This window comes from Paecilomyces variotii, assembly GCF_004022145.1.
Source record: "Paecilomyces variotii strain CBS 101075 chromosome Unknown C8Q69scaffold_1, whole genome shotgun sequence".
Taxonomy (NCBI): domain Eukaryota; kingdom Fungi; phylum Ascomycota; class Eurotiomycetes; order Eurotiales; family Thermoascaceae; genus Paecilomyces; species Paecilomyces variotii.
This window is the reverse complement of record NW_021167140.1, coordinates 2,435,720-2,453,366: the sequence shown is the minus strand read 5'-3', so window position 1 is coordinate 2,453,366 and position 17,647 is coordinate 2,435,720. Positions and strand designations below refer to the sequence as shown.

The following is a 17,647-nucleotide window of genomic DNA, read 5'->3' as shown; positions in this document are numbered from 1 at the left end:
TCCGAGCGCTAGAACAACGAAAGCGTTGGAATCATCATTTATTATTATTTAACTAACAATTATTATTTAAATCTGAGATACTGCAAGTAAAGTATGTTTCTATGTGACAGCTAATCATTACTCTATTTACTCTGTTTATCTCAATACGCATATACTCCTCCGCGTTTTGATCTGAGAGAAGCATGATGACCCCGTACTCGTAGTAAACAACGATTTGGATTGACTAGGTATCTATCTACATACTAATCCACCTTTATTTCCCCGTCGTTGCAGCCTGTCCAGCACAATTCGCAGCATCCTCTGGGTCTCCTATCCCTTCAACGACACAAAAAGCGCTGATCGCACAGAAACGCATCCTCCTCGGTTTCAAGTCTGCAGCACGGACTGCAATTGCAGACCGAAGCGGAGCAAAAGCCAAACTGTTCCGGCCGAGGCGGTGACGGTCTTGCAAGTGAGGCGCATCATCGCCGCTGTGATTATGACCAGCTATTTAGTGCAGGCACCACGCGCGTGCGTTTCCTCTAGATAACCCCGTAATAGTTACTAGACCCTGCAGTCCATGTACCCCTCTTAACTAATAACTAATTCCTCTCATGGGGGTTATCTAATCGTCGCTTGCTTCCTGATCCTATCCTCACACGCGCCCCAGTATTCGAAAGCGTATTGCGCTGCAGCATCCGATGAGCACTGTCGCATAGCTCGACATGGGCTTGCCGGCTCTGGAGTCTACGCGGGGAGAATGGCCCTCAGCCGTCGACACATTATTCTAGCTGGACTCAGCGGTTTTATTTCTTGGGGTCTGGTCGTCCAGTGGTTACCCATTGTCCGATGGCTGGGCTACGCGTTCGCCTTCGGGGTCGTCCTCACCTCCGTCTCGCTGTTGATTCTGGTCATCTCCACGACAAGGGGACCGAATGGGGCGTCAAACCGACGGCATGCAGTCCTCGCGCCCCTGTCGCTACTTGCTCCAGGTCACTGGGAGAAAGGAGTCGAGAATATCCGACAGAGCTCCGTCTATAAACCACCCTCGCTTTACCCCGACTCGTTCGTCGTTTCGGAAGCTATCGACCAACTCCTGGCCTTTGCCTCCCGCGATTTCATTTCGACGTGGTATCGAAACGTCAGCCCGAATCCAGTGTTTGTCAATGAGGTGGACAGGGCGATAAGGGTGGCTCTTGGGAATCTGCGTGATCGACTGACGAGGGAAGACCTGGTTTCGGTGGCGGTGTCACGAATCGTACCCATCTTGACGACGCATCTCAGAGAGTTCGATATAGCAGAGAAATCAGTACGTGGAAGGAACCTGTCGCGAAATGTGACTGAGTCGGAAGAACTGGACCTGGCGATTGCAAGCAAGTACCGCGAAGGGAGGCTGCATCCAGCCGCAACGGTCCATTTCTCAGATCAGAAGCTGGTCCAGCAGGACTATATACGCAAAGTGGTCGTCCGTCTGCTCCCGCAACTACTGCCAGACAGTCTCATCAACAGCCGTGCCGTCTCCATTTTGATAAGGGAAATTGCAACCTGTGCTGTGTTTCTACCTGCGCTGACGGTGCTATCGGATCCAGACACCTGGAATCAACTAATAGAAGCTTATGGACGGGCCGCCATACAAGACCGGAAGACCGTGCAGAAACTGCGTGCAGCACTCGATGAGCATGCGGCGCCGCTATCGAAATCAAAACATACACAGTCATTTCCCAGATTGGCACCCAATGATTCAGAACGGTCGTTCGAGAGATTTATCAGAGCAATCAGACGGTGCAATAATATCTCTGATGCGAGGAGATTCCGCGCTCATGTTGCGAGCCAGCTTAAAAAAGCAAGCTTAGTCGATGGACAGGACCAGGTCTATCTTCGACGCCTGGAAACAGGAAAACGAATCTTGGATCAAAAGGTGGCTAGCATGTCTGCCGTAGGCGGATCGCCGCCTAACATAGCTGCCCCTGCTGAGATACCCCGTACCGGCTCTCCACGGCCTCAGGACGTTTCCTTGATTGATATCATGCACAGTGCAGCAGGGCTGTCCTATTTCATGGAATTTATGGATCGGCACCATATGATGTCCCTGGTCCAATTCTGGGTAGTTGTCGATGGGTTCCGCAGTCCGCTGGAAGACGACTTTGGAGACGAGACATCCTCGATCGCGATCACCTGGACTTCTGCGGACAGAAATGACATCGCTGTCATCAGCGAAACGTATTTGTCGAGGCCAGAACTTAAGGTGCCAGAGGAGAACCGTAAGCTCGTGAAGACTTTTCTGGCAGCAGGGAAGAAAGCGACTCCGGAGCAGTATCGCAAGGCTCGCACGGTAATTCTGTGTACGCAGTCGGCTGTCCTGGAAGAGATGGAGAACATATACTTCCCCAAGTTCAAACAATCCGATCTCTACTATAAGTATCTTGCATCCGATGAAGCAGCCTCAAACACCCTTTCTCAAAGTGCTCCTCCGCGCAACATGACCGGTTCACCGGCATCTGACACATCGGCGCGGCGGCCTCTCCCTCCGCTAAGCATGAGTCGAACCCCATCCCAGACTGGTCCGAAAGCCAGGGATTTGCGGAGGGCTGCTGTCTCATCCACCGATGTACGAATTTCAGGGAAGCTATTCGACGACGCTGATGTCCCCAGGCGTTCCCTTGATTCGGAAAATTCCGTGCCATTATTCGATGACGATTACGACACTGATCCTCTTGCGTTGTCTACCCATAGCATAGGCAAAGATTCCCAGAATGGGGAGAATGATGCCAATCAGACTAGTGTCATAGAGTCGATGGAAGCTGCGTTGAACGATATCATCACCAACCAGCCAGCACCGGGGAAGAATGATGACAACAAATCTCCCGCGCAAGGCCGACCTGCTTCGTTATTTTCCAGCGACAAGGACACTGACTCAACACGCCTGTCGTCCGAGTCTTCCCGGGCTGAGCAGAATGCTCCTGGAAGATTCAAGCCGAGCATCGCTTCACTGGGCCTTATCGGCCCATCTTCCAGGCACGGCGTATTCTCCGATGATAACCTGTTCGAGGATGAACAAAAATTCATCGAAGATGAATATGCAGACCCTGAAGAAAACGAAAATGAGAAGGACCCTGCAGATGAGATACATGAGGCAGCTCCGGGAGACCTTGGACTCGCAGAAGCAATTTCAGCCCTGACAGAAGACATCGACAAATTAATTGCCCAGGAAGCAGTAGTCGATGCATTAACCAGGAAGGCTGAGCTCACAAATAATACCGCGGAGCTCAGAATCCTGGGGAAATCTAAGTCGAGTATCCACCGTGAGATTCGCCGCAAGGAGTTACAGCGACAGCAGTACATGATCCAGGAAAGCGATAATAGTCTGTACGGTCGAGCAACCGTTAGAATCAAGTCAATTATGGTTGGAAAGGAGGAGGATGGCCGAGAGTTTGCATTGTGTAAGTGGCGTCTCCCTCTAGCCCTCCCCACGACGTAGCTGACCGTGCCCAGATGTTATCGAGGTACAAAGGAAGGCAGGAGAGCAGATGCCAGCCGCAACGTGGGCCGTTGCTCGAAGATATAGTGAATTTCACGAGCTTCACCAGAGATTGCGTACGAGATATCCCTCCGTACGTCATCTAGAGTTTCCTAGGAGAAGGGTCGTCATGAAATTGCAAAGAGATTTTCTACAAAAAAGGCGAGCTGCTCTAGAAGTTTACTTGCAAAACCTTCTTCTGCTTCCAGAAGTTTGTCGAAGCCGTGATCTTCGTGCATTCCTCTCGCAGCAGAGCATTGGGCAGCAAGGGGAAGCGCCCCGCGAGGATGATGCCAAAGACATCGTATCTCGCATCTACAACTCGGTTGCGGATGGGATGGATGACTTTCTTGGTAACATTGCCGTATTGGATCAGCTTTCAGCAGCCGGACAGAGTCTCATTTCTGCTGCTACTAGCCAGCTAAGCGCGTCAGAACCAGGTCTTGCCACGGAGGACACATTGACTGCCGCAGAAGCGGAAGCGGAACTCAATGCATTTGAGAATCGCGAACTCGAGCCTTTTATCAAGCCGATCTGCGACCTTTTCCTCGAGACATTCGAACTCAACAAAGGTAACAACTGGTTGCGTGGACGGGCAGTCGTCGTTGTTCTCCATCAGCTCCTAGGTGGCACGATCGAAAGAAAAGTCCGTGATAGTGCCAAGTCTCTCATTCAAGACGACGCTCTGCTTCGCTACATCACCATGGTCAAAGATACCATGTGGCCTGAGGGCGTACTGCGCGGGCCGAAAGTGCGCACGCCAGCTGAAAAGTCTAGGAGTCGCACGGAGGCCAGTCTTGTGCTCGCAACACTCATTCCAGATCTGGCGGGCAATGTCGTTGGTCGAGCAAACGCACAGGCAGCCTCCCGTAGGATCTTTGCGACGTTGAATAACCCACGACTAAACATGCATCTAGTATTTACTATCCTCGATGAGATCGTTATGGTGCTATTTGGAGGGGCCGACTCTGTACGGGCACGATAGCACCTTTGAATCGAGGCATTCTTCTCACTTGTCTCACTACCCGCGTAATGCTGATGGCTAATACTGAATGAGTATCGGATGGAAAAGACGGTTTTCAACTTACTAGATGGCGTTCGTTACGGGACTGGGGGTCCTTTGAAACAGTGTCTGGTTCTCAGCTTCTGTTTCCTTTCTTTCTTGCTATTGTCGATATTACTTTTTGGGAGCGATTCTTTATACAATATTCCCCACGTATGACATGTTCATATTACATTGCTAAAGTCTCGAGCAACGATATCCTTATGTACTATATAGTTAGTAGCAGACGATGCTACTTTAATCAAAACCCATTTTAGCTCAAGTGGGTAATTTGCGAAAGGATAATGATCACGTCTTTATGCTCTGTATCATGGAGCAATCATGAGAGTGCACTACTACTCATAAGAGTGACATCATGTATAAACTGGTGGTTCCTAGCACCAGTATTAATTTGGCCTAAATGATTGATTATCCATAAAATGGCCCGTAAATCATACAAGGGATTGACAGCAACTTTCCTGCATTGTGACAAGAGCATAGCTGGAACATACAGATCGTGTCAAGGAGTGTAAAGATGCTCAAGTCAGTATCACACTAGGATAGGATAAGATGATGAATAGGAAATCAATTCCACGAAACACCACACGTCAGCACGCCGGACAGCAACGGCAACAGCAACAAGGGAAACACACTTGAAAGATGAGGAGATTATCATAAACAAGCAACACTGGATAGAACCGCCCCAGTGTGGACGAGTACAGTAGTGACGGTACACCAAGATGGGGATGGGGGTTCTGTATATAGTTCTGTAATCACCAGTAGGTGATTACACTTCTCTTACAAAGGGTAGGGTACAAGTCAGGGCTTACTAGGGAAGGGAGGGATATTTCCTCCAGATAGGTAGTGATTGTACCGCGTCGACGAGGAGTTTTCTATGCCTCACCGTTGGCGGCGGCCTTCTTCTTGGACTTTTTGGTGCTTGGGGGTGGAGCGCCTTCCTTCTTCTGGTGTACGATTAGTCGTGTCCAGCATTCTTCCTTGTCCCACTCGAAGCCAGCGAGGACGGGATTTTCCAACTCGTCGTCAGCCTGAGAAAGAAGGGTGGATTTGTTAGTGAGATTCGAATTCGATATTCGATATTGGCATGGAGAGAGGCTTGGGGGGGGGGGGGGGGGGGGGGGGGTTGCTCCCACCTTCTTCTTGAACTGTTTGTAGATTGCGTCCAGCGCATCCCTGATGGTTACTCCTTTCATATTCCGTGCTGTTACATGCAGACCCAACGGCCAGACCAGGTCGATCTTCTTCACGGGTGGTGTGACTAGGAACTTTTTTAGGACATCTTGGTCCTCCAGTTTTGACGGTGAGGTGTTGAGTCGCCTGTTGTAAGATATCGTGGTCAGTTAGTCTGGCCTCCGGTAATTAGGTATTGTATAGCTTGCTAACTAGCACTTACCAGCCGAGTTTCTGCGTTTCTATCGGGATCTCCAGTTCAATCCCTTCCTTTTCTGTAGAGAAGTTTCTTTAGTATTGTCCACATTGAAGTATCAGAGGTCGAGAATACTCACCTAGGTCATTGATATTCCGGACACCTTCTGCGGTGGAGGATGTCCTCCTGTGAGTCTTCTTGATGGGCTTCTTGTCAAGATGCTTTTCGTCTGGAGGAGATATCGACAGGCCAGCGACGGCGGAGTCGATTCTGGTGAGTTCTTCTGACATGATGGGTGGTTGGATAGCTCTATAGCAATGCTCAGAACACGTATTCTACAGGGATTCCAGCGGCAGAACCAGAACTACTACGAGTCCTCGTGCTGTTTGAGTCTCCTCAGGATAATAGAACCTACCTCAGTATAGCCGGATGAGATAGCCGGTGGAAGTAGATGTTTGTTAGATCAGTAGTATCGAAATGCAATCGATGCACAGGGAGAGAGAAAAAAGGAAGACAAGACAGGCTCGAGAAGAAGATAGAAGGGAGGAGAGACGGCAGACCCGGACAGCGAGCAGCCAGGTGACCAGGCCAGGGTAGGAGGGGAAAAGAGATGGTCATGCTCGCCGCCGACTCTCTCCCTGGATGGGATTGGGACAATACGAAACGCTTCATGAGTTAGACTTCCCTGTCTGTCCGCCGATGACCTCAGGACATGCCGATTACAGCCAATGCCACTCGATGCCGCCAACTCTCTCCATCGCAGCTGGAAGTCTATCTATCCTATGAACTCGCTGGATTCTTCATTCATTGTCTGTAGCTACCCTTGCCTTTGATAGTTACTTGGTTTTTGCCAGTGATTACCTTGTACATACTTCTGGTAGTCCAGCATGAGTCCAATTAGTATGGTACAGTACCATCCAGGGTACAGAGGTGGCCAGCTCTCTCATTGAACATCACGACATCCCTGGATAACAGTGGCCGTTGTCGAACCCGAGCGAGCCGGATCACATCACAACAACATGATGACACTAAGCCTGCACCCCGCGTTCCCACTTGGCCTCCGTTCGGCTCCACTTGGCTCGTTTGCGGGGAATCAAGCTGGACTAGATATGGTATCTACTACTACTAGCAGCAACTCTTACACTTGGACACGCGACTCTACAGGACGCTGCTAGTATCTAGGTTATTCGGGACTGCGCCCTATGTTATGCTGCCAGACTAGTACGGCGCATGGAAGTAGGAGCCGGGAGTTAGCTCGAGCAGTGAAGCTCAATTCGTCGATCCTCTCGCCGGATCCAGCACCCGTCCATTCCGTCCATTGTACACCATCAATGCACCTGCTGTTGTTCATCCATGGAGAAATACCGAATCACGCGAACTCGTCACCATGGATCCTTCCAGCATTCTTGCAGCCTCGTTTTCTCCATCCAGTGTCTCCTCGTGCTGCTATACTGCGTTCAAGACACATCTCCGCAGAAAATCTCTCATCAAAGTCAGCTAGGATGTGAGAGGAGCCCCTATTTAAATGACAATGTATAAAATCGAAACTAAATCGCTCGCTTAAGGTGAGAAGGAAATGCCTAGTGCTAGTTAGGTGCTAGATACCTCATCTCGAGAGAAGCTTAAGTTGAGATCCCAGGGGATTGAGCAAAGAGTAGCGAAGATTTCTCCTGGCAAAAAAGATGGATTACACGCTCTGCGGGGGACGGAGTCGATTATGCTGATTATTTAAGAACTAGGAATCAATGCTTCTTTCTCTATGAAGGAAAGCATACACAGAAGAAGTAATCGGCCTAGAGAAGTACCCGCTAAGTAGCTCTGTCGGTAATTTACTTTTTTTGGAGAATGCTTATTTCTCGCTCCTCGAGGTCAACACTGAGCGAGTCACTGAGCCCGTATTTATTGTATACAGGGGAAGCCGAGAAACACTCGAAAGGAAGAAAAACTATTATTATTTATCGCGGGCTTCCCTATGTACTGTACTGTACTGTATTGTATTGTACTGTACATACTTTGCTAGGCACCCAGGCAGAAATATATTTGCCGTGTTTGCAGGCGGTGAAGCCTTCGAAATAGTTTAGTTAGTCTACATCCCATCCGCACCGTACGCGCCTCGCCTGCAAGCTTCGCAGCTCAACCTCACCTCTTCTTCGCCTTCATTTGACCAGGTATACTGCTCTGCAGAGAGGGATTTGAGTTGCCGTCTCGTTTCACTGGCGGAGAGGACGTGCGATGTCGCTCTTCGGCTCTGTGGGCACCACGTCGGCCACGACGGCCCAAACCAACACCACGGGGGATATCTCAAAGGATGTCGCCCTGACAGCTCCCCCGGAAGATAGCATTTCAGATCTGTCTTTCTCTCCTGTAAGCGAGCACTTGGCGGTTGCTTCGTGGGACAAGAAAGTGCGCATCTATGAGATCAATGGCCAGGGACAGAGTGAAGGGAAAGCTCTCTTCGAGCATGAAGCACCGGTTCTCAACTGCTGCTGGTCTCCGGTAAGTCATAAAGCGTGTCGGGTCCGGCGAACACATCCATTTTTTCTAACGCGGGTGATTGTCTAGGATGGAACCAAAGTTGTCGGTGCCGGCGCAGACAAGGCCGCCCGTATGCTTGACCTTGGCGCCGGTGGCACGACGGCTGTGCAAGTCGCTGCGCATGAAGCTCCTATCCGATGCTGCCACATGATTCCGAACCCCGGAAATGCAGCGTCGCCGCTGCTGATTACCGGTTCGTGGGATAAGACAGTGAAGTACTGGGATCTTCGACAGTCGACGCCTATTGCCACGGTCGAGTGCCAGGAACGCGTCTACACGATGGACGTCAAGAACAAACTCCTCGTGATCGGTACCGCTGACCGCTACATCAACATTATAAACTTGGATAACCCGACCAAGTTCTACAAGACGATGCAGTCTCCTTTGAAGTGGCAGACACGAGTCGTAAGCTGCTTCACTGACGCGACAGGTTTCGCCGTCGGAAGTATCGAAGGTCGCTGTGCCATTCAGTACGTCGAAGACAAAGACTCAAGCTCGAACTTCAGTTTCAAGTGTCACCGAGAAACACCCGCAAACAACCGCGATATCAGCAACATCTACTCTGTCAATTCTATCTCGTTCCACCCCGTCCATGGCACTTTCAGCACTGCTGGTAGCGATGGTACGTTCCACTTCTGGGACAAGGATGCGAAGCATCGTCTCAAGGGATACCCCTCAGTTGGCGGGACAATATCGAGCACTGCATTCAACCGCACCGGTGATATCTTCGCGTACGCGGTCAGCTACGATTGGAGCAAAGGTTACTCGGCCAACACTCCTCAGACGCCCAACAAGGTCATGCTGCACCCCGTTACTCCTGAAGAGGTGAAGCCCAGACCTGGTACTAGGAAGACGAGGTGATGGAGCTGGCTGGAAATCCGTGTAAACTACTTTCTCGTCAACAAAAGCGTACGGCTGCGATTATCGACCCAAGGGACTCATGACTACGAAGAAATAACACCCCTCCAGATGGCAAAGAAAATTTGCCTTCTTCTTTTTTCTTCTCCTCTAGCTTCCCAAATTTTGGGGAATGTCTGCAACGAGTCGACGGTGCCGTGAGCGTCGCAGTACCTCATGGAGATCCAATTAGGCGAACTTGGAGTCGATGACCTATGATCATGATTTGTGGTGGGTTTCTTTACAGCATTGGCATGTCATTATAATAGCCCGTCTCTTTTTTCTAGGTTGGGGCCGGATATGTAGTGATGTTTATCATAAGGGTAACAAGCTATGAATAACAAAAAAATGGCAAAATCGGGACTATATCTTGGATGCAGACGTATAAGTAAGCGGAATAGTAGAGCCAGCACTTCCTTTGCTGCTTTTTTCTCAACAGTAAAATACACGTAGGCCAGTAGCTACTAGAACTAGTTATAAATAGCGACAAATACTATCGTGAATTGTAATTATTTTGTGTATTGAATCTCTGTTCTGCCTATATAACATCGCGTGGCGGGGTCGCGGAGGGGCAAAGAAAAAAAAGAGTTCTGTCGCAGATCCCGCAGAATAACATCAGTAGTAGAACATCATTCTTGAAGCCTGTTCCTCTTGTCTTTACCATCAATCACTCTTTCAACAGAGAGCTGCTGTTTTGAAATTCTCCCATCGGACATATTATCCTGTTTCCTTCCCAGACTATTCTTCTCTCTGAGACACGCGAGTCTTTTATCATATCGATTATTAAAAATGGCCCAGGACTTGCTCGACAGCCTCCTTGATCTCGAAGAAGGCTTTTACAAAGAAGGATACGAACTTGGAGTTGCAGACGGCTCTCTAGCAGGTTATACCGAAGGCAGTGTTTTTGCTGTCGAGAAGGGATTTGAGAAATTCCTCGAAATCGGAAGACTCTACGGCAAAGCTCTTGTCTGGACACAAAGACTTGCCGGTCCCAAAACAGAGCTGGGTGACCAAAACCAAGAGAAAGCAGCGGATATCTCCAAGACAGACGCAGAGAAGGAGTCTGAAGACACAGATGCAATCCCCATCGGCCCCTCTATCTGTCGGGACATGTCCAGTCTCCCGGCGAATTCGAGGCTTGCGAAAAATATCCGCAATCTTCTCGACCAGGTAGATCCGGCTGAACTCTCGATGGAAAACACCGAAGATGCTGTCTCTGATATTGATCAACGACTGAAGACCGCGTCTATGAAAGCAAAACTCGTCCAACGAGCCCTGGGTGAACGTGAGGATACCCTGGATATTAACCCGCAGGGTCCTGAGGCTCCTCGGCCTGCCGGCGATGGGACCGGGAGCATTGAGGATATTAGTTCCTTGGTTATTAGGCACTGATCTGCAATTCGTGATGGCTTTTCAGGAGATTTCTTCCTGTCTTCTCCGCTTCTTCTTGATCTTACATCTTCTGCCATCCGTTTGCATATCGGGGTTACTCCGAGATCGGGCAGACCAACATCCTGCCATCTCCATCCCACGCGAGTCCTCGTCACGGAAAGCCGATTGCTTACGAGACAGCTCCGTGCAGCTCGTTTCTTTCGAGAGGTCTGCTGCACGAGAAGCTTGCTGCTTTGGATTATTTTCCTCAGAGCGCAGATTCTCCGGATATGCCCCCTCATGAGAGAGGGGACTTTTCCCCGCAAAGAACTGAGGCTTTTCTCTCCGGGGATCTTACAAGCCTGCATTGACTCCTCTTTGTCCATCATCACCGGCAGCACACTGCAGATCAGCATCCGAGCGTTGTTATCCTCGGGCTTCTCTTGTCATAGCCTCAGTAGTCTGTGTGTATGATGGACCGCAATATATCAGACAGCCCTGATCCAGGACAGAGGATCGGGTCACATCCTGCTCTCTCTGCGTCTTGTCATATAGTACAGCCTCTATATAGCAATCAAAAACAACCACGATGCGTATTCTATCTTCTTCATGTCCTCTGTTCCTCATTGCCGGTCTAGTTCGCGCGCAGACCGGCATCACCAATCCTCTAACGACGAAGTGCGGACCTTCTGTCGTCTGCGTTAACAAATATGCCAATGTCCTACCGTGAGCAAAGAAAAAGAAACACTATAACCACTACATCAATACAGAAAAAACCAGCATTACTAAATTCTTACTTAGATATCACTTCTTCCGCAACCTCTCCACCAGCTCCGACGCATCCACCTTCGGCGATACAACCATAGCAAACGGGACGCAACTCAAGGACGTACAAAACGCCTCCTTCCTCGTCTTCGACCAGGACAGAGGCCTGGAGATCCTTGGCTCGAACCCAACATACGAATTCGTCTTTTCCGTCTCGAAAGCCGTCCACGAAGCCCCCGTCTACGTCCCCTCGCAGAACAAACTATATCTATCGCAACTCTCTCCCCCGCCAGGATATCTCCCACAGCTCGTCATCGACCTGAATCAGGATCCGCCTACGCTATCTGAATTCCTCTCTGATCCGCCCGTGTACGCTCCGAATGGGGGTACATTCTACGATGGGAAAATCATCTGGGCCGCTTCAGGCGGGAATAGATCTATAGAAGGGGGCGAGCAGCGTGAGGGGATTCGCGTGCTTGATCCAGAGACGAATAAGACGACGACGCTGGTGAATAATTATTTTGGGTTTTATTTTAATACGATTGATGATGTGGCGGTGAATAAGAAGACGGGGGATATTTATTTTACTGATCCTCGTGAGTTATTCCCCCCTACTTTCTCTATCCGATACCGTTTCTACGGTAGAAATGGTATATGACATACTAGTTACTAGTTAGTACTACTAGGATAGGATATCACAATTCGAGAAATACTTACTGCAGCAAACTAATCACGGCATTTGACAGAGTACTCATGGTTCAATTCCCTAACCGACACACCTCCCCAACTACCCTGCGCGAGTTACAGATATAATCAAACATCAGGCGCTGTCTTTCTCATCGATGATACTCTCAGCCAACCAAACGGAATCGCATTAAGTCCCGACGATTCAATCCTCTATATCAGCGACTCAGGTGCCGTAACTGGCCCCGTTGACCCTAAGTACGGACACCCGGGCACGCCGTTCAATGCTACAGGCCACAGGACCATTTACGCGTTCGACGTCAGTTCCGATGGGACGAAGATCACGAATAAGCGTGCTGTTTACCTCACTGCGGCATATGTACCCGATGGTCTGAAAGTCGCGGCGAATGGGTACATTTTGACTGCGAATGGGAGAGGTGTTGATGTTGTGGATCCCGCGGGACAGTTGTTGTTGACGGTGCAGACGAATTATACGGTTCAGAACTTTGCGTGGACGGGACCGGAGCTGAAGACATTGTGGCTGGTAGGGCAGGGTGGAATTAGTAAGGTAGAGTGGGAGCTGAAGGGGCAGGAATTGAAGTGATTTTGGTTTTTTGCAGTTGTTGATGTTGGGGATGTACTCTACGTGAAGTGCTCCAGTATATAATTCTGCTCGAGACTTGAATTCAACACTAGTAATAGGTGTTATTCCTCTATTTAGTCATTCCAATAACGTCCGGTCCGTAAATTTAAACTCCGAGAAATTGACTTTTTTTTCTTCTTTCATGCAGCTCTGATCCATGTTAGAGCTGTCCGTTATTTCCCCTGGCGTCAGGTAAGGAAAAGAAAACGTCTCTGTTTCAAACCGACTCCTCCAGGCTGCGAGTGGCCATAGCCAGGGCACCCTCCTTCGTCTTGTGCCCACCGATGAAGCCGCTGGCGTGGACGAAGACGGCACCTTCAGGGATCTTCGGACGTCCTGCCTTCTCTGCCTCTGAGGCCAGAACGCTGTCCAGCTCGTTGTCACGAACGCCTCTCCAGGACTCTGGCAGGGGCTTCCGCGACTGGAAACTGCCCTCGTCAACAGGGACACACTGCACGCGCCACTTGGCTCCCTCGGCAGCACTCTCAGGGTAGAGAACGTAGTACACCTGGTTTTCCGCGGCCGGTTCAGCACCTCCGGAAGCCTCCCTCTCGAAGTTGTAGAGGTGCTCCTTCCAGGGAACGCCGCCCTGCGGCAAGACGATGATACGACCGGACGGGTGGACATCCTTGCGAGTCTGATATGCGGATCCGACGCTAGCGCGCGCAGGAAGCCACGACGCAGCAGCGTTGCGCAGCTTGCGGAGGAATACATCTCCAATGAAGGTGCTGGCTCTGGCGAAGAGGCTATCCTCGTCCTGCGGCTCGCCTGGGGAGGCAGTCGGGTCAGGTTGGTTCATGTCCCCGATCAGAGAACCCAAGTTGATTCCTCCATCCTTGAAACGCTTCTGAACTCCCGCTGCAGAGATCTGGGCAGGGTCATACACGGGAATCCCGTTGTCGTTGGCATCGAGTGCCTCGATAAAGTCCGAGTAAAGCTTCTCGTACAATAGGTCGACGTCGGGATGGTCCAGCGGCAAAGAGGTGTGCTGGGCAATAATGGCACGGCCAAAGTGCATGTAAACCAGTCCGGCAGAGGAGAGCTTAGTGGAGTGCTGGGGGAAAGTCGTCGTGAAGGTCCGCTGGTGATGGTCGTAGCGGTTGTTGGCAGGCTCATATTCCCCGCCAACGTCGACCACCGTGTGGCATGTTGCCAGAACAGCAGGATCTCTCGTCCTCACTAGCGGAGAGGAACGGTAGGCAGGCAGAAGACGGAGGAGGTAGACGGCGAGAGCTTCATCGGCATGGAAATGGCCGCTGGAACAGATCAGTTCCAATCATGAAAGGGCAATTACAGAGCATCGCAGGGAAAACGTCAAACATCAGGATGGGAAGTCGACTGCATACTTGTGAGTCCCGATCAGGGGAGAGGCGGTCTTGAGCTTCTTTGCGGCGGCTTCCTCGGTCATCTTGAATAAGTGCCGTAGTCGGAACATATAACAACAACAAACCAGCAGGACGACGAAGTTATCGGATGCTGGATTGGGCTTTCTTTTAGGGCTTGGGATGAGGGTTTCTGCGGCGCATGGGCTGTCATGTGATGACAATACCATTGTTACATCAATTTACGGAGCTATCCCTAAAACAACACTAGCGCGTATTACACCCGCACATTCCAGCCAGTCATCGGCGTCCTCGACGGGGACAGCAGGCGGTGTCCCGTCACAGTTCAGCCTGGAAGAGCCCCTGGAGCAGAAAGTGAGATGAAATCAGAAGGGAAATCAGTCAACTAACTAGAAGGTGGACTAGTTATCGTAGTTAGCATTTCTGATAGAGAGCACAACACCGCTCTTCCACCCTTTTGCGATTTTTCCTTTTTCCTGCTCTCCCAGCGGACTGCTGTTTGATTCCTTCCCTGGTGTTTCTCTCATTAGACGCGTCCGTGCTCTCGGAATCCGGAGTTGCGTCAAGCCTTCCCTGCCTGTCCTTGCAACAGATTAATACATATTACTTCCAGCAACGCGCGAACTGCAGGTGCCTGTCGGTCACGCTAAGGAGATTTTCTACTCCGCGCAACACTCAGGGGCCTCAACGATCTCAGGAACAGACAAGAGACGCAGCTCCTTGTGCGACTCAATATTTACTATACTACGAGACACACCACTCGACCGCGTGGTGCAGTCGTTTCTCTCCTCCAGCAGCTGCGTGGTGTCGCACGTGAAGATATCGTGTCCCGCTCGCCAGATAAGATCATCCAAGCGCAGACGGATCGCGTGCTAAACTGCTACCAAAACACCCTGTGCGCTTTGACCCACAGCAAAACTGCATGCTCTGGAGTTCTCTGGGAAAAAGCTGCTTGCTGTGGAGTGCTGGGTGTTATTACTGGGCTCTGACGTCCTCGATTATCATCTTTGACTCAACGCCCACCGCACAGTAAACCAGCCCGCAGCGCCGATGTGGCTCTTTCGAATCCTCTCCTCGGCTCTCTTCCTCACCGTTATCGTTCTGTCCATTCCTCTTGCCTTCGATGTGGGTGGTAGAACATGCGGTCTGGCCTTTTCTCTGTCCCTCGCGGGCTTCTACTTCTTTTTCTCGATCCTGAAGCTCGCGACGCCGGAGCGGTCATGGTTCCGCCACTCCCTGGTGGTGCTCATCCAGTCGACACAGTGGCTGATCGTCCCGTCGCTCCTCATTTGGTCGCTGAATAGGTTCTCGGTCGATTCGGATAATAGCAGCGGATGGGTGGAACGTACTTTCAGCGGGAAGCGAGCGCAGGATACCTCCATTCGTTCGTGGATCCTGGGACCGGACGGGCTTCTCGAGGCCATGACACTTGGAAGCTGGGACAAGTTCTTGACGTGGTCCACTCCAGTATTCCAGCTGGTCGAAGGCTTCTGCAGCTTACTGGTCATCCAGGCTGCAGGCCAGATCACTCGATGGCTGGTCAACAGAGGAGGACGCAGTGACAGCTGGATGGTGAGTGATCCTGTTTTCCTCTCTTCCATAGGTTCCGCTAACTTCGAGTCAGATCGGGCTACTAGTGCTCTCCGCGTCGATCATCTCTAGCTCCGTTTACTTCCTTTGGCGTGTCCTGCAGTTTCCTGGGATATCTAATGTAGATTCTGCTCTGATCGGTGTGGCTATCACCTGCGCAGTGATATTATGTGCTTGGGGAATTGGCAGTGGCCGTGGAAATGCAGTGGAGAGCTCTCTGCTTTTCGCATATATTGTGCTCTGTATCTATCAGATCTTCACAGACTACCAGCCCTCTCACCCGATTGAGCAGGCCACCCCGCCAACGGCTGCGGATTTCCCTCCGCTGCCGCCGATCATCATGGCCTCATATACCACGATTATGCATGCGCTGTCTCTCCTGCCATCAATCATTCATGGGGCTTTCAATGTTGTCACCGCTGCATTCAGTGCTGTCACCCCGTCAGTCCTGATATCTCTCGCGTACCGTCTTTTTGTTCTATACGCCTCGACCAGAATAATACCCGCAGTCCGTGAATCAGGAGCGCGAGCTCTGTCACAGGAAGCGTCTCTCGATGATACAGACGGTGCGGGGCAATTCCTCGGCCTTCTGAGTTGGTTCTCTCCTTCCATCCTCGTTGCAGTCTACACTAGTCTTTTGATGCAACATTTCGCGTCCACCTCACAAGCGATGGGCGGGAGCGGAGAATGGTGGAGCAGCCAAGGAGGCGGTGGAGGAAACTTCTGGAGATGGATCAACCTTGCTTGTACGATGGGTCTCTACGCAGTAGAACTATGGCTCGGCAAGCAGGATGATATCGACGCGGGATTAGCTGGTCATTGGAAGACAGATTGAATGACACTAGGAGGCCATCAAGATGAAGAGTTCGGGCCCCCGCCTATTCTCGGAGTGGACCGGTACTATACTGGATAACTGTTGGGAAATTGCTCCTTGCGGAAGCTATATCCATTGATACAGGAGTTGGAGGCTTAACGTGGACTCATTGTCGAGGCTGCAGAACGTCTAAGCCCTGGACCTTGCCCGTCAGCAGACTTGAACGTTCTGGCTTACGTTGGATCGTCATGGCACAGACTGTATCAGAAAAGACGTCCAGGTTTGAACGGCATGGCCAAGCATAAAGCAAAATCCCTTATGGTTTGGCTACATGATCGATTCGCCCACCTGACAGGGTATATTGACACCAATCCGATCCCACAACGTCCTCCGCCCCTGGCGAGCCTGTGGCCCGTCCTCATTTCCCTACAATTGCTGCTGAGGTGATGAGATTCCCATATCCTTGGAATGAAATTGATGAATATCGACTCGCATGTCGTTTAACTCGGGTGGGGGAACGGGTGCTGCGCAGAAGCGCGCACAGGCCGAGAAGGAGATTTGAAGAACCGGGAGGAACGCTGGTGCATAATTGCATAATTCCCTTGAACACCCCCAGGTTAACTGTACACCCTCACACTCACACACCCTTTGCCCTTGCTGCAAATCGGTCACCTACCGTACCCGATATACCCTCGCTATTTGTACCCATTAGGTGCTTATTCCTCTTCAGGTCATTTTCTTCTATTTTTTTTTTTACCGAAACCAACAATAATCACGTATATAGCTACTTCTACCTTAACAATTCAAGAAATCATAAAGCTTATGTGAATCACAGTTATAGACGCAAATGGATGGTATGATAGGTCACAACTACGCTCGAACGGATAAGCATCATATCTTCCCAAAGGCTTTCAACAGCGCTCTTTGAAGAGTTGGAAGTGTGAGAGGACATCAAGACATGTGCCGTTTCCTTTTTTGGACATTGGAAAAAGAGTGAAGAGGGGCTTTGGGGAAGGAGCTATTCAGGAAAGGAAAGAGCTATCTTTTTAAAATATGTCTTCTGTCCGATAGATAAGGGAA

General features: G+C 50.5%; 7 protein-coding genes across 7 annotated transcripts; 5 read left to right on the top strand and 2 right to left on the bottom strand.

Annotated features, from left to right (window-relative positions):
- The first annotated feature begins 462 nt into the window (after positions 1–462).
- Positions 463–4,956, top strand: C8Q69DRAFT_32082 (PXA domain-containing protein). Its single transcript, XM_028627366.1, has 2 exons — positions 463–3,419; positions 3,472–4,956. Exons 1-2 carry the CDS (start codon positions 740–742, stop codon positions 4,479–4,481), a joined length of 3,690 nt encoding a protein of 1,229 aa, XP_028489300.1. The 5' UTR covers positions 463–739; the 3' UTR covers positions 4,482–4,956.
- A 475-nt stretch (positions 4,957–5,431) lies between these two features.
- On the bottom strand, positions 5,432–6,215 carry C8Q69DRAFT_440731 (hypothetical protein; the record flags this gene model as incomplete). Its single annotated transcript, XM_028628683.1, has 4 exons — positions 5,432–5,587; positions 5,693–5,876; positions 5,953–6,004; positions 6,065–6,215. 4 exons carry the CDS (start codon positions 6,213–6,215, stop codon positions 5,432–5,434), a joined length of 543 nt encoding a protein of 180 aa, XP_028489299.1.
- A 1,811-nt stretch (positions 6,216–8,026) lies between these two features.
- On the top strand, positions 8,027–9,732 carry C8Q69DRAFT_524283 (putative nuclear pore complex protein). The gene is made up of 2 exons (XM_028633579.1): positions 8,027–8,421; positions 8,488–9,732. Exons 1-2 carry the CDS (start codon positions 8,158–8,160, stop codon positions 9,319–9,321), a joined length of 1,098 nt encoding a protein of 365 aa, XP_028489298.1. The 5' UTR covers positions 8,027–8,157; the 3' UTR covers positions 9,322–9,732.
- Positions 9,733–10,058: 326 nt separating this feature from the next.
- Positions 10,059–11,045, top strand: C8Q69DRAFT_32024 (hypothetical protein). Its single transcript, XM_028627357.1, has 2 exons — positions 10,059–11,018; positions 11,043–11,045. The coding sequence occupies exon 1, from the start codon at positions 10,147–10,149 to the stop codon at positions 10,747–10,749; it is 603 nt and encodes a 200-aa protein (XP_028489297.1). The 5' UTR covers positions 10,059–10,146; the 3' UTR covers positions 10,750–11,018; positions 11,043–11,045.
- Positions 11,046–11,317: 272 nt separating this feature from the next.
- On the top strand, positions 11,318–12,781 carry C8Q69DRAFT_395622 (putative lactonohydrolase; the record flags this gene model as incomplete). Its single annotated transcript, XM_028627699.1, has 3 exons — positions 11,318–11,454; positions 11,530–12,089; positions 12,240–12,781. The coding sequence occupies 3 exons, from the start codon at positions 11,318–11,320 to the stop codon at positions 12,779–12,781; spliced, it is 1,239 nt and encodes a 412-aa protein (XP_028489296.1).
- Positions 12,782–12,839: 58 nt separating this feature from the next.
- Positions 12,840–14,315, bottom strand: C8Q69DRAFT_451912 (metal-dependent protein hydrolase). The gene is made up of 2 exons (XM_028629529.1): positions 14,167–14,315; positions 12,840–14,076 (listed from the first exon to the last, which is right to left on the bottom strand). The coding sequence occupies exons 1-2, from the start codon at positions 14,253–14,255 to the stop codon at positions 13,038–13,040; spliced, it is 1,128 nt and encodes a 375-aa protein (XP_028489295.1). The 5' UTR covers positions 14,256–14,315; the 3' UTR covers positions 12,840–13,037.
- Positions 14,316–15,213: 898 nt separating this feature from the next.
- Positions 15,214–16,588, top strand: C8Q69DRAFT_503173 (ICE2-domain-containing protein; the record flags this gene model as incomplete). Its single annotated transcript, XM_028632466.1, has 2 exons — positions 15,214–15,735; positions 15,788–16,588. 2 exons carry the CDS (start codon positions 15,214–15,216, stop codon positions 16,586–16,588), a joined length of 1,323 nt encoding a protein of 440 aa, XP_028489294.1.
- Positions 16,589–17,647: the final 1,059 nt, after the last annotated feature.